We start from the raw sequence: 16,233 nt of genomic DNA, 5'->3' as shown, positions 1-16,233 counted from the left end.
GAATTGATAGCATTTTGAAGGCCAATACTTTCAAGATGGTCAACATTCAAGATTGCTGACTTTTTGTTTGTATGACAATTTTTGTGTTGATATTTCTGGTCTTTTATTTAGATATGGCAGTATGAAAAAGTGACTGGAAAGTTGTGGGAGAGAGAGACAGGGAAGGGCAGAGAATGACCTCAGGGCCATACTCGAACCTGGGCCTAATAGTGTTGCCACACGTCCAGGTTTTTCCGGGATTGTCCCGTTTTTTTGTGGTCTGTCCAGGAAAATGGAATAACCTACCCGGGACAAAACGGGACTTCCTCACATTGTCTCCCATTATGTAGTCAATTGGTCTCCCCAAACAGTCCACAAAACCCATGTTAATTATTTCGCTAAGCGTAGCAGACAGACGCAAAGCAAGTCAGGTTGCCGTGGGCACGTATGCAACTCTGGCATTCTGAAAGCCAGGTTAGGGTGCTTGTTCCAAAATAGTTGTCTATATGTCTAAATGTGAGCGCGCAAAGCGTGCAAGCAAAACATTTTTGGGCATCGTATGTGCATGTCTGCAGCAGCTCTCAACCACCGTGCGTGCTCGACCGCGGCCGCCGACCAATGTGTCCCGGTTTTCTATCTCAGATGTGGCAACCCTAATGGCATGGCACCTTAGCCCACTGAGCCACCGCACCCCCTGTGTGATACCTTTCCAACAGGGGGCAGATTTGCATCAATTCTTTTTTTTTTTCTTGTCTTGTTCGACTTAATTGAGGACAAGACGGAAGGAGAGGTAGACAGGAAGCAAATGGGGAGAGAGACCGGGGGGGTTCGTCCAATAACCCAGGCCGGAATCGAATAGGGTCGCTGGCATTGCAGCCTAGTAGGCCACGGTAGGGCCGCATCCATTCTTGTGTGCAATCACCCTGCAATATAATAGCTACAGGAACTGATTGCAGTTTGGAGACCAACACTTTCAATATGGCTGACTTTGAACGTGGGAGACTTTTTCTTTTTGTGATAACTTTTGAACAGGTGGATATATTTTCACCGAATTTTGTATATCACTATGTCAGCTGATGTGATTACATGTTGATTTACCAAATTTGGGATGTCAAAATGAGGTCCCAAGCCAAAAAAGCTGTGGTGCTACAGCTCACGCTTAGCACACTCCAGTGTTGAGCTCTCTCTCATATCCATTAGATTGCATTATATACAGTATATGAACCATCTTTTAAAGACAAGATTTTTATGTTGCCTAAAGACGACATTGGGGTTAGGTATATCCACACTTGCCGCAGACAATGAACAAGGGTAGAATGTGTCATCTCATCTTGTCGCATTGGGCCCATTTATTTGCAAGGGAACTGGGACCAGACATGGGAGCAAACATGACATTTGACCAAGAAAGGGTTGATAAATCCTCTTGATTACTCAGCTAAGCTTTTCTCTTTTCATGATACAGGCTGGTTGCCATGGTTTCTGTAATCAAACATCACATAACCCAAACATCACCCTAGACACAAAATGGTGAACAGAACCCAAAACTTTTCCGAAAACCATCCTTCTTGTTCGTGTGCAACAGTTGACCAGTCTGTCAATCGGATTTGGTTAATGGGGGATTAGCACGCAATGTAGGCTAGGTTTGTTGAACTTGTTCTGTTGTTGATGTTGTTACATTCCAGTAGAAAGACAATCAATCAGTTATGCCAGCAGTCAATCAAGCCTGCTTTGTGTTTGCCACTACTCAAACAGATGTCTATTACTCAAACAGTTCTACACAAACTGACCTCTACACGAACACTCATGGCTTTTTCAGTGAGTATATGATCAAGAAACTCACATTTGGACATGTTTGCACTTTCAGATAGCTCCGCATATAAGGAAGACCCTGAGATCATTGCCTCTCATAACTCCTGCTGGAGTTGGACTGAAGGTATGGGAGTGATTTGTCATCTGTTGTACTGATAGGCTACATGATGTAGGTGCTGGTTGTCCTCTTGTTGTAAAATTGAGACAGCTCTGTTACTCAGATATGGAGTAAATAGTCTATTCCAAAGAATTGATTGAATGTAATATTGTGTGTGTTCGTGTTTGTGTTTGTGTGTGTGTGTGTGTGTGTGTGTGTGTGTGTGTGTGTGTGTGCGTGCGTGCATTTGTGTTTTCAGCCATGGATACCAAGCCACTCATACTCTGCTTAACTGCGATTCTCACTGGTGAGTGGTGGCTTTATCCCAGCATTAATTTCTGCTTTCAAGTCAACCATTTTCTGTAAGATATGTGCGGGTGCAGGTGCATGTGCCTGTGAAAATACAGTGCATTGCACTTAGATGCGGCTTTTAACCAAAGTGACTTCAAGTTATTTAAGTGCAGGTAATTAATTAGTTACGATTCCTGTACAAATGTGGGGTTGTAGATCTCGTGCTGAAGTGCACTTCAATAAAGGAGCACTGACTTTCTTCCTTATGCGATTTAAATTTTATAGTTCTAAATGGTTTTGACTTTTAACAAAAAAAATCCAAACTACCATTTAATTTTACATCTTTATTTCACATGTTGTTTACAGCCTCATTTGTCAATTAATATTGGGCCTATAGTAGCCTATCACCTAAGGGTGGGCAATCATTTTTACCCAAGGGCCACACAGGGTTTAGAATATTGACTGAAGGGCCTGATGCCGCAGACAACTTGCCTGCGTCAATAGTACAAAGCAAAGAAACTCAAGAGAAAGAACAATCTCTTGGCGGGGAATGCATTGGCCACGGTGTAGTACGGGGGCGTTGCCTGAGGACACGAGTGGATGGAAAATTAACTCCCTTGCGCATGGTCATTGGTCAGTGGGTGCGATGGATACCATTTTCGTACTCCCTTGCACATGGTCAGTGGGGGCGACACCATGATGGATAATTTGTGGCCAAGTAACGGCAGCTGTTGGTCAGCAGTAATTGCTGGGGGTAATTAAGGACAGCTGACAGACATTCACGCTGTCCTATGACCTGTTCCACAGTGAATAACATTTCCGTACTCCCCTCGCCATCATTTCGTACTACGCTGTTATGACGTGTGTAAGCCCTCTTGTCTCAAGCCTCTTTGGTACAAAGTAAGGCACCCTGATGTATGTATGTCTTTTCACCAGAAAATGTACTGATGACACTGTAAAATGTATGACCTCCGCCCTCCACCAAGGAGGTAATGCTTTCGGTCTGCACTCTCAGAGTGCATTCAGACAAATTGGATTTCTCAAGCAGAGTATTCTTAACATCTACTTTTTGTATTGTTTTTGCAGTAAGTGGATGTCCGGATGGGCGAGAATTCCTCACCACCTTCCCGGAGAGTAAGGGGACAGAATTAGTTCATGAGCTCATTATCACAGCCTATGAAAGCAAGGCCATAGTAAACGTGTGGTCTCCAGATTTCTCTAAAAGGGTGGCAGTGCCCAAAGGAAAGACGGTAACCACAGAGTTGCCACTTGCAGGATCAACAAACAAAATGGTTCGGATCACCTCTGACACTGATGTCACAGTGGTATCATCTAAACTGTCTTCAGCTAACCGAGATGGGAGTGTGATCCTTCCAACCTCTCAGCTAGGCACCGACTATGTGGTGTTCACACCGCGTCCAAACTTTTCCGCAGGGTCTGCAGCTCATGTTACTATTGTAAATGGTGACAAAGCCAATAAGGTGAAAATCCTGCCCTCTCGGCGGATAAAAGGAAGAAAGAAATGGAAGAATAATAAACAAATCACACTCAAATTGATGCCAAACGAAGTCTACCAGCTTAAAAGTTCAAGAACCTTGACTGGCACTACAATCAAGTCTACACATCCTGTAGCTGTTTTGGCAGGAACCAATTGTGTTTCCTACTTCCAAGGATGTGCAGATGTGTTTGAGCAACTCATTCCAGTGCAAAGGCTTTCAAATTACTATTTGGTTCCAACCATGCGCAAAAAAGACCGTAAAGACAAAGTCTATGTGGTTGCACATGATGACAACACATTAGTGTCGTTTGTGTTCAATAGTGGGCGCAAAAGAGAATTCAAACTTCACGCTGGTGAAAAGAAGTCTATCCGTTTGCATAAAGTAACATCCTTTGCTGTCAGCAGCAACAACAATGTAATGGTGATGCACCATAGAAGTCAGCTTCCCCGTGAGGAGTTTCTCACCAACATCCTCCCCACCTCTGAAATGGCAAATATGTGGATGTTGAACCCAAAAAAGACTGCCAGAGTTGTAATCATTGCGGAGGCAAAGGGATCAAACACAATCAGTCTGGTGAACCGATGGAGATCTTTCTTGCCAGACAAACATTATGTGTGGACTACGGAGAAACTGCGGAAGGCCAACAGTCCAGTTGCAATTTCTGGAGAGGCCCCCATGATTGTTTATGTGTTTGGTAAAAAACCCAGAACCAGTTACGGTACAACTGGAGTATGTTTTTCAGGTGAGCTGCCCATATCGTGTTTGTGAGCACATGTGTCAATCACAAGCTATACATTTGTAGTATATTAATGCAAATGTTCACAATCGTTCACACTTTCTGACTACTACTTTTTTTTCCGTTTCACTGTTTATTGTCTGTTTTTTTTGTTAAAAACGACCATTCAGGAAAAGCACCAACTCCAGCACCTGATCCCTGTGATAGCATCATATGCCGGGAAAAGGAGGAATGCCGCAAAGGTGAATGTGTCGCCACATCAGAGGACACCTGCTATGCCCTGGGGGATCCCCATTACAGAACATTTGATGGCAGACGCTACGACTTCCAGGGTACCTGCACCTACACCATGGCAAAGGTTGTGAAAAAGGAGACAGGTCTCGTTCCCTTCACAGTCCTGGCCAAGAACAACCACAGAGGGAACCGATGGGTGGCATTCGTGAGGACAGTGACAGTGACTGTCTACAATCACACCGTAGCCATTAGCAACAGACGGGGACAGGTGGAGGTAAGGAATCCAAGCTAATAAGCCAGGTTACTAGCTCAGTGAGCTGTGTGTCTTTTATGGTAAAAAATATCTTGAAAAAAGCCACAATACTGACGTTTAAATAAAAAAAAATGCCTCTCTCTTCCAGGTAGATGGTGAAATTGTTTACCTGCCTGTGAGTTTAGCTGGAGGAAAACTTGAGGTGGTCCAGAGGGGCAGGAAGGCCATTCTGAAAACGGACTTTGGTCTGAAAGTCACGTATGACTGGAATATGATGCTGTACATCACAGTTCCAAGCAGCTACTTCCGAGCCCTGGGTGGCCTTTGTGGGAACTACAATGGTGACCGTGGGGATGAGTGGACCAGCCCCTCTGGCAGTCGGCTCTCCTCGGCCCTTGAGTTTGCCAAGAGCTGGAAAGAAGCAGACGGTGACTTGTTCTGCCATGATAACTGCCGTGGAAGATGTCCCACTTGCTCACCAACTCAGCAAAATAAATATGGTGGGAACGGCTACTGTGGGATTATCACTAACCCCAAGGGTGTTTTTGCTGAATGCATAAGCGAAGTAGACCCTGAAATCTACTTCAGCAATTGTGTCTTTGACATCTGCATCAATAATGGCCTGACCAGCTTCCTATGTGATAATGTAGAAAATTACGTTGATGCCTGTATGGCCCAAGGCATCAAGATTGACCGCTGGAGGACTATTGCTGACTGCCGTAAGTGTTTGCTTGGACATATAGTATAATACAACATTTTTAAACAGAGAAGGTATTGCTGTATGTTGTGTTCTATACATGTTAGACATGATAAATATGAGGAATTGTGATATCAAAAATGCTTAAAAAAAAGAAGAACAGGACTAAATGTTCTGACGTGCTTTATTGTTGCTCACAGCAATTGATTGTCCTGCAAACAGTCACTATGATGCATGCGGACCAGCATGCGCCTCCTCCTGTGCTGATAAAAACGCAGCATCCACCTGCAAGCTGCCATGTGTAGAAGGCTGCCAGTGTAATGCAGGCTTTGTCCTCAGCGGTGACACATGTGTAAGAGAGACAACATGTGGCTGCACCCATGAGGGTCGCTACCACCCACCTGGAAAGACATTTTGGGCAGACAACACATGTACTAAAAGATGCACTTGCAACTCTGGAACCATTCAGTGCACTAACACCAAGTGCAAGAGTTCAGAGGTGTGTTCGGTGAGGAATGGAGTGAAAGACTGCCATCCCCTCTCTTATAGCACCTGCTATGGCTCAGGTGATCCACACTATCGATCATTTGATGGGAAGAAATTTGACTTCCAGGGAACTTGTACATATTACCTCTCCAAGCTGTTGAACACTACAGATCAAAGTCTGGAAGTATTTGAGGTGCAAGTCCAAAATGAGAACAGGGGCCGCAACAAGGCAGTGGCATACACAAAGACAGTCCTGATAAAAGTGTATGGGCATACCATTGTTTTAAGCAGTGACAATCCAGGAAGAGTGATGGTGAGTCTGAATTGGTTGTCATTCCAAAATCATTGGTCATTTTATGTTTCTATCATATATTTATTTACCTCTAGCAAAATGTGAGTCACGTCTATTAACCTTGTTCATTTTAAGTAGTTAATTAGAAGTCTCTTCAGAAATGTATTCATGACTAATAGGGCCAGTGCATTAGGCATTGCCCCAAGCCCCCCCCCCCCCCCCCAACTCAGCTGCTGTAGGGCTGAAATAATGAACGTATTTAGAAACAAAAGTACAGTTCTGTATTGAGCTGAAACTTGGCCCAAACTTCGGTTAACCGCTTAGTGCAGAGCCTATGTTATAACCTTACTGTCACCAAAATTGTAATGGCTATGTCTTAATATGTTACTTAAGGCTCTCTGTACTGTCATAGCAATTTTGTTTTGATGTAGTTGAGTATTTTCAGCAAATAGTGAATAGGCCCGCCATCTGCTGTAAGATGCTACAATGCAGGGAATTGCATCTAAGAAATACAACATTTTCTAAGGTGCCCCCCCATACCCCATCAAATGCCTGTCCAACACCTTGGTTCTGCTGCCGGGTCTGATGACTAACATGAAATGCCTCTGATATAATTACAGCTTGATGATGCATTTGTAAATTTCCCAATAACACTGGAAGATGGGAGATTGTCAATTTTTCGAAGTGGCTGGTCTGGAGTGGTAAAAACTGAGTTCGGCTTACAAGTCCAGTATGACTGGAGAAGCTACGTGTCAGTTACTCTCCCTAGCACCTACAGTGGAGAGGTAGGTGGTCTGTGTGGAAACTTCAATGCCAATGGCAATGACGACATGCACACACCTGACAACACCCCTGCCACAACTCCTACAGAGTTTGGTAAAAGCTGGAAAGTGAAGGATGACCCACGATGCAAAGACACATGCCAAAAATGTCCTGTTTGTGACATTAACTCTGAGCCAAATAAACCGTACCGAGAGGCATGTCGTATTCTCACAAATCAGAATGGTCCCTTCAAGGCTTGTCACAACAAAGTTAATCCCCAGCCATATTTTGAGGACTGTGTTTATGACATGTGCATGTATCATGGCCACTCCTCAGCTCTTTGCGATGCCCTCAGTGCATACACTGCAGTTTGCCAGGAGGCCAAAGCCAGTATCAATGTTTGGAGAACGGACACATTCTGTGGTAAGTATCAACGTGTTTCGTTTACAGTTTGTGTCACTATCACAGTCATCTTGCTATCACAGTCAGAATGATGAATTAGTCATGATTGAAAAAGCAAATTGTTCAGCAAAAAAGTATTTTGTTGGTGCTCAGAACTTGCTATAGACAGATGTATATATGGTCTCTCTTTACCAGCGCTAGCCTGCAAACCATTCAGCCACTATGAGCTGTGTGCTGACAGTTGTTCTCAAACGTGTGGCACCAATGACGTCTGTGATGTCACTTCTTGCAAAGAGGGCTGTGAGTGTGATGACGGCTTTGAATTCAGCAATGGACAGTGTGTGCAGGAGGAACAGTGTGGCTGTCTCTACAAGGATCAGTACTATGAACACGGGCAGGTGTTTTTTCCTGGTGAGCAATGTGCCCGGCGTTGTGAGTGTGGGGATAATGGCAGGGTGCAGTGCCAGGACAGCTTCTCCTGTGGTCCTGGTGAAGTGTGCAAAATCCAGGATGGAACCAAGGGCTGCTTCCCAACAGACAAAGCAGCTTGCTCTGTGTCAGGATCTGGACACTATCAAACATTCGATAACAGGGTCTTCAGTGTTCCTGGAAACTGTAAGTACACAATGGCAGAGGTTGTGGAGGACAAAGAGGGAAAGAGGGCTCCCTTCAGTGTGATCATCCATCAGCAATCAACACCCAACGACCTAACAGTTACCAGAAGTGTCCAAATACAAGTCAACGACCGCACCCTCTCCATGCTTCCTGGACGGCTGTGGGAAGTAATGGTAACTGTATTCATCATTTATGTTCCCAGTTTCTTTCCTGGTCTCTTGTCTGTTTTTCTGATGAATCATAATCACATGCAGTTGCATCATACTATTTCTTCCTTTCATCTCACTTGCATATGGAATTATATTTGCAAATTTAACCAACTTGAAATATGTGACTGTTAACAGGCTTGACGGTCTTAGCACAATGATAGGCTTGATTTGACACATAAACAGTATAACCACACAGAAGCGATAACAGACTAGATAGAATATTTCATTCAGTCCATTTCCTTTTCTTTCCCTTTCCTTTTCACACTTTGCCATTTGTCTCTTTCTATCTTTACCAAACAGGTGGATGGTGTCAGAGTGAATCTCCCGCTTGAGCTGGATGATGGGGAAGTGCAAGCCTATCAGAGTGGCCTTGTCATCACCCTGCAGACTCACTTTGGCTTGAAGGTGACTTATGACACCAGGTCCATGGTCAGAGTAGAAATGCCATCCTCTTACCAAGGCACACTGCTAGGTCTCTGTGGCAACTACAACAGCAACCCAGGCGATGACTTTGCTCTACCGGGAGGTGAACAGGCAAAGTCGGCAGAAGCCTTCACCAATGGCTGGGTCATGGCTGAAAAGGGTGTGAAATGTCAGACCGGATGTGGTGGCCAGTGTCCCTCCACACCACCTGACACACAGGAGTCCAAAGACAAGTGTGACATCCTGAAAGACACAAAGGGTCCATTTTCAAAGTGCCACGCAACTGTGCCACCTCAGAAGCATTTTGACGAATGTGTGAAAGACCTTTCAGAACAAGGGGGGAAAGACGAGGTCCTCTGTCAACACTTGCAGAACTATGTTGCCATTTGCCAGGAGGCTGGTGCCTCGGTCGACCTCTGGAGAAATGACACATTCTGCCGTGAGTCTCTTAAATGTTAGACCCAATCATCCATGACGTTATATGGACGTTATAATTTTATTTCTAGAATTTATAGTGTTTAGTGTTACACATTAGTGTTACACATGTTTTGTGTTACACATGTACTTTCTCTGCTTTGTCTAAAGCCATGTTGTCTAACTATCCTGCTAATGTCTATCATGCTAGCTAAAACATGCCCAGAGAACAGTCAATATGAGCTCTGCGCTGACACCTGCACTACCACCTGCGCCAGTCTAACAAAATCTCCCAAGTGCTCACGCTGCCAGGAGGGATGTGAGTGTTTGGATGGTTTTGCATTTGATGGTGGGGTCTGTACACCGCTTGGAAAATGTGGCTGTCTTGTTGACGGAGTGTACTTTAAGGTTTGTATGCGATTACACCTTTTTAGATGAGATAAGTTCTGATGGAAGGCATCCTAACCAGGGCTGCATTTCTTGAAAAATTCATTGCTAACTGTTGGCAACTTACTTGGCTGCAATGTCATTTCCCGTTGGAAACTTGGTAAGTTGCTAATTGGTTAGCAATGATCGAGAAATTGGGTCCAGGTTTTGCTCACCAATTATGCCCTGCACACATTCTATTTGTCATCCACTGCAGTCTAACAATCTATCTGTAACATAGGTGATGAAATGTTGATGAAACCTCAGAAATTCAGCTTATATCCATAACTTCAAGACTTTAGCATCATAACCTGCACTTGTCTTCTATAACTGTTGTTTCTCTTGTCATTTTGGAACTAATTTTTCAAACACAAGTCTGGGGAGACTGTGGTTACTGGAGAAGACTGTACAGATAAGTGCACATGCATGGATGGAGTGTACTTATGTCAGGAAATTCAGTGTACAGAAGAACAAGTGTGTTCTATAAGGGAAGGTGCAAGGAACTGCTATGATGTTGGTGAGTCACTTGTTCTATGTTCTATTGTGTGTTGTATTGTATTTTGTCAAATATTAAAGGTCATGATAAATAAAGGTTTGAGAGATTTGAAAACAATTAATTGGCTATTAATTTGACAATGCCAGTAATATAAATGAACTGGTAACACTCTATTTCACACACCCCTGCATGTCAAACATGACATCATAACTGACAAAATGTGTTATGAACATTGACGAATGTCAATGACTGCTGTCTTTAATTGTCTTTTTTTAACTGTCAACATGACATTTTTTGGAATGTGTTTTTTATGTCAACTTAAAGGGGTGATCCGGAGTGAAACGGTAGCAGAGTAGCGGGGTTGTTGACATGTAAAACGAGGCACAGAGAACTTTGTTAAACAGTTAGTTTAAGGCTGCCTCACAGCACAGCAACAGCTTGCACCACAGAAGGTCTACAGTTACAGAGAGTTCTCCATTCGGAATGAATTGACTGCGCTCTCATGACAGCGCCCTCTACATGAACTGCAGGCATGGATCGAGTGAGTGAACTCTCTGTGACTGTAGACCTTCTGTTGTGCAAGCTGAAGCCTAGCTGTGACGCGGCCTCTACAAACGGCCCTGTTTGTAAACTACCTGCGCACTAGCAAAGTTCTCTATGCCTCGTTTTTCATGTCAAAAACCTTGCGACTCTGCGGAATGAAGTATTGAGGAACTTTGAGCCTTGTAAATGGGTGGAAAATAGAGATTTGTAAGGATGGCTAAACAGGTGCCGGGCCATCACAGCAGAAGCTAAATTTCATCTAGCTCTAGCCTATGGAGGCGAGGTATGAAGCAAAAGTTAGGGCTCATCATCATGTTTTAACACAACGTAAGCCATTTCACACCGGATTACCCCTTTAACATAAAGATGATAAAAGCTGCCCATGCCTGACCTGACATTAACTACGTTTTTGACAATGAGAACCGTACTACTAAGGAATGATTTATCAAAATTATGACTTGAAACAATTTTTTGTTATCTCTGTCACCTGGGTTACATTGACATTGATGTAAAGCTTAAGTGAAACACAATTTGGACAATTAAAATGTTGCTCTTTAACAACACATTGTTTTAACACATTAACAACAAAGCCCAAGGAGTACTCAGCTGGTTTATCTCCTATTCCCCTATATTTACTGCCTTGTCTTTTAGCATTTCTTCACTAGCTACATGTTGTCTTGGTTTACAGCTTGAAGATTAATGAGAGCAGTCGTTGACATTCATTAATGTTCAAGATCATAGTTATGACAATGTAATGTCAATCTTGTCACGTCAGTCAGCATAGAGGGGTGTCAAATAAAGTGTTACCGAGAACCGGTACACGATATTTACTGATCAGTCCTTGTCCCTGTTTTACACGTGTTATTTGGTACAGACCCTTGCGAGCAGAAAGGGTGCCGCGAAAAAGAAAGGTGTGTGAAGAACGGCACTGTTGTTCAGTGTGTGGCAGAGTCCCAGGCCAGTTGTTGGGCCATGGGGGACCCCCACTATCGAAGCTTCGATGGCAAGACATTCTCTTTTCAAGGCACATGTTCATATACTCTGGTTCAGACAAATGGTAAAGATGAAACACTGACTCCTTTCAGTGTAGTTGCCAAAACGGAGTTGGAATCCCTCCACAGAGGTGCCTACTTAAAGACTGCAACCATCCGGATGGCAGATGTCACCTTCACCATTGTCTATGGACATCCTGGAAAAGTCATGGTCTGTAACATTTAGTTCAAACATTACTTCAAATTCACTTCTTTTCTGTTTTAGTAAATTACCTATTCAGAAAAATTGTGAAACAAGCAGCTTGGCAGCTCAAGTAATAGTCTTACTGAATCAAATGCATTGTTCTTCAGATTGACGGATCGCCTCACAACCTTCCTCTAACTCTCAACTCCGGAAAAATCAAGATTACCCAGAAAAGCTATCAGGGTTTCATCGAGACAGACTTTGGAGTGGAAATTATCTTTGACTGGGGAGAGGACCTGAAGGTCATTGTGTCAAGTAGCTACTTTGATAACCTGGAGGGGCTGTGTGGAAACTACAACGATGACCCATCAGATGACTTCTCTCTGCCCAAGGGTAACATCGTCAGTGACCTTCCAAAGTTTGCAGAGGCTTGGGGTCTCCCAGAGACCAACCAGTCCTGCATGCATGCCTGCCTTGGTACCTGCCCAGACTGCCCAGATGAGTCAGTTTATAAGCAAAGGCAATACTGTGGTGAGATTGTGGTGAAGGATGGGGTATTTGCAGCCTGTCACGCCCATATTTCACCACTGCCTCTCATGGCAGACTGCATTTACAACATGTGCAACCATCAGGGGGATGAGGAGATGCTGTGCAGGGTCATGGACAACTATGTCAAAATGTGCCAGCAGAAGGGTGCTGTGGTCTCCAATCAGTGGATGCAGACGCTTGACTGTTGTAAGTATGATTTCCATCACCCAATTGAGGGCAAAATCGGTAGAGAATTAGATTTTATTTTACAGTGATGCCAGACCAGTTCTGTGTTCGAAGCAAAGCAGGAAAAACAGCTACAGCTTTCCATAGGAAATAGTGTGATGTACGTTTATTTGTCTACCACCGGACGCTACTACTCCTGTGTAACTGCGCAGTCTGCCCCTCGAGTCTCGAATTTGGCACCTCCTAGTGAACACATCGGTTTGGGTATGGGAGGCACAGCACGATACGGCTGAACCGCTGAAAAGACCAATCCAATAGCTCAGTGCTACCGATACTGAGGTTTGGGCGGGGGGTTAGGTTTACTAACGTTCCAAGCCACACTCTGCTAGTTGACTTCCGTTATTCTCACCCCCATAAACCTCACTCCCATCCTGGGTCAATGACACCAGTGTAACTGAGGTGTTCCTGCGCAGTCCACCCCTGGGGACTCAAACTCTCCACCTCCTAGTCAACACATCGGTTCTGGTATGGGAGCCACAGAACGCTTCAGCTCAACTAAAAGACCGGTCCAATAGCTCAGCCCTATCGATTCTATAGGAGGTTTTGGGAGTGGGGGTTAACTAACATTCTACGCCACACTCTGCTAGTTGGCCTCCGTTACACCTGCTTAAACCTCACTCCCATCCTGGGTCAATGACACCAGTGTAACTGAGGAGTTCCTGCCCAGTCCTCCCCTGGGGTCTTGAACTCTCCACCTCCTAGTCAACACATCGGAGTTAACAAACAAGCTATGCCACACTCTGCTAGTTGGCCTCCGTTACACCTGCTTCAAATGCATTGAATCGAATGTGTCTGTCCTCACATGAAAAAGGCTAATTTGGGGAGTTTGACTAAACTCTCAAGGTGGCCGTCCTTTCCTGATGACATATTTACGTGGCAAGTTAAACTAAATAGATCCGATGACATGTTAGATTTCACTCAGTCACTGGGTGTATTATCTCATGACGACAAGATGGCTGGCGAACCTAACATTCCTTTGAGTTTGAACATTCAGGAAATATGATCCATGCACAAAGTACTATGAGCTAATAAGATGCCAAAGGAATATGGCTGCTGTGTGATTTTGGTCAATGACTTAATTAATGTAGTCAATAATATCGCAAATGTGAATTGTATATTTTACATAAGACCATGGTATATCGCAAGAATGAATATAATTTTGCTAAATTTGCTTTGTTGAAACAGAAATCTGAAAAGTGTGGAGTCATTGAAGACACCGGGGGAATTCCTGCAGCACCCTGCCAGGGCATGAGCAAACAATACTTAACAGCACTTCCCCTTCTTCAATCAACAGATAAGTCATAAGGGGGGAAAAAGCCGGATCTTTGCAATAACATTGTTCCATTTCTTATTCTACTCAATGTTTAGTGAACTATGATTAACATTTAGCCTATCGCAAATATGTAATCAAGCCTATTGTACTGTAGTCTGTCTGCCAGTCCTCTCTTCAAGAAACATGTCTACAGACTCAACAGTTGTATAAATATAATTTTTAAGAACATGATTGGTAGCCCCTTAATGCGCACCATACCTCCAGTGGCAAGCTGTAATAGTCATTGAAATGTAACTACCACAGCACTACAATACTATGACACAACACAGACCCTTTAGTAATGCACCACGACTTGGTCATTACCATACTGGTAACAACAAATGTATAAAGCCGCGTCTTAAGGGGTTAAGGTTTTTCTGTTCTTCTATATGGCAGAACTGGTACCCTTATGTAAGCCTTGTGTTTATGCAACTTGCTTCTGTCATTGTTAAGGCATTGTACTGTAGATCTGTAACTGGATTATTCTGCCTGCATTAAATCTGAGTGCATACCATTACATTGTGCCAGACTGCTGTTTTGTGTGAGTTTCATTAGTCATTAGTCATCTGAAGTCTTAGGCTACATTAATATGGTGACTATCAAAACAGAAGACACGAAAGTGGCGTATCATCTTCAATTTTTCGATGCCTTTTACACAAGGACGATTGCAATTGGTACGACATAATATTTTATCTGAAGTGTCTTTCGTTCACATGACAACCTCATCGCCAAGGCCTGAAAACGCAAAAATCTGGCCAAGTGTGACCTAAAGGTGTGAAAGTGAAGTGAAAGCCCAACTGGGAAACTCAAGCTCCCATTGTCATTGTGACACAGCACACAAGTGCACACTGCACACAACGAAATTGCATTCATGCCTCACCTGTGCAACAGGGCAGCCCCCAATGGCGCCGAAATGGAGCGGTGCGGCTGGGCGGTACCATGCTCAGAGTACCTCAGTCATGGAGGAGGATGGGGTATGGATGTGAGACGTTAACACCACATTTAGTTTTTTTGCTGTTTAGATAGAGATGCAACATGGGTTGTCTTCAAAACTCCCCACTCTGATAGTAGTCATCAGATTTTTACATCTTCAAGCCACAATGGCGGGGTTGCAGAGTAAATGAAAGGCACTTCTGATATGAACATTAAATATGAAGTTGCTTTCCCTCGCAATCATCCTCATATAAACGCCCCCCTAACAATGTCTCAAATGGTCCATGGTTAGTGCTTGGGGCACGCAGTGTACTGAGGTCTTTAAATTCATGCAAATTGTCGTGGATAAGTCGTGGGAGTGTCAGACTAGCATAGCACTTCTTCGCAAAAATATCGGTTTGGACACTATATTGAAGTCAGCCTCCTTTAAAACAGACCCCACCTTCTCTAAGTTGTATTACTTGATTGTATTGCGAATGTAATTTCTAATGCCCACGATTGAAAATATTGGCCGCCTTAAGATTTTTTTTACAGAATATGTCGTATTTCATGTGAATAACATATATTACATATTACATAGCATAACATTAAAATTATATCGGGGGCCGGATAAAACGGCCTCAAGAGCCATAAAGGGACCTCAAGGGCCCTCGAGACAGAAGTTCCCCTCCCCTGGGTGTAATGTCTTACACACATGAAGGCAATGGTAAGCTAACTACAATTGGGTAGCAGGGTAAAATCCTGTGACCCACTGCCCATCACATCCTGTTTAGAGTGCCAAGGACTGCAGAGTACCCATATAAAAGCCTCAAATTCACAAGATCCAGCACACACCCACACAACCAGAAAACATTCAGATGTGATGAGTTGACGTTTTTATTGTGTATATCGCTTGGCAACCTCAAGGGTGTTCATAAAATCACCACACAGATCAAAACACTTTCAAACCAAACATTTCAGCAGCATAAAGTTGTGTGTGTTGGTAAACTAGGCCCCTGACTGCCAGAGTGAACTCTCCAAACTCAGGTTGGTAGATAAAGCTTCAGCCATTTTGTTCAGTTGAGGGCTCCAAAATGTCTTCGGTTAATTTACCTTTATAGACTGTTACCACACAAGAGTTGGTGTGAATATGTCCACCCATTAAAAAGTTCTCTCATTTAAACGCAATGACGTAAACACAAAACATCTGTGGACAGGGTCACTTTTAACATGCTTCCAGTATGGTTATGGATGTGGTCCAGTGTGGTGTAAGTCATGTTCAGTTGACACAGTTAAATCATTCAGTCACACTGATGCTGCACTACTGAACACTACTACACCCTGGCAAGCCAGACTATACGTAACATTGGTGGGCCAATTTAGTTAGCTGTACTAT

The 16,233-nt window shown here is 43.7% G+C and overlaps 1 protein-coding gene across 1 annotated transcript in view; it reads left to right on the top strand.

Annotated features, from left to right (window-relative positions):
• The first annotated feature begins 1,843 nt into the window (after positions 1-1,843).
• LOC134449798 (IgGFc-binding protein-like) overlaps positions 1,844-16,233 on the top strand; it is a 68,509-nt gene continuing 54,119 nt past the window's right edge. Inside the window, exons 1-13 of the mRNA XM_063199906.1 lie at positions 1,844-1,912; positions 2,145-2,192; positions 3,263-4,417; positions 4,582-4,919; positions 5,047-5,617; positions 5,796-6,394; positions 6,994-7,558; positions 7,733-8,325; positions 8,662-9,223; positions 9,410-9,606; positions 10,000-10,141; positions 11,538-11,866; positions 12,007-12,574. Coding sequence (XP_063055976.1) covers positions 2,147-2,192; positions 3,263-4,417; positions 4,582-4,919; positions 5,047-5,617; positions 5,796-6,394; positions 6,994-7,558; positions 7,733-8,325; positions 8,662-9,223; positions 9,410-9,606; positions 10,000-10,141; positions 11,538-11,866; positions 12,007-12,574 — 5,665 coding nt within the window. The 5' untranslated portion in view covers positions 1,844-1,912; positions 2,145-2,146. The remainder of the gene's footprint in view (positions 1,913-2,144; positions 2,193-3,262; positions 4,418-4,581; positions 4,920-5,046; positions 5,618-5,795; positions 6,395-6,993; positions 7,559-7,732; positions 8,326-8,661; positions 9,224-9,409; positions 9,607-9,999; positions 10,142-11,537; positions 11,867-12,006; positions 12,575-16,233) is intronic.

This window comes from Engraulis encrasicolus, chromosome 5 (assembly GCF_034702125.1).
Source record: "Engraulis encrasicolus isolate BLACKSEA-1 chromosome 5, IST_EnEncr_1.0, whole genome shotgun sequence".
In the NCBI taxonomy this organism is placed as follows: Eukaryota; Metazoa; Chordata; class Actinopteri; order Clupeiformes; family Engraulidae; genus Engraulis; species Engraulis encrasicolus.
This window is presented reverse-complemented; position numbering and strand designations above follow the sequence as displayed.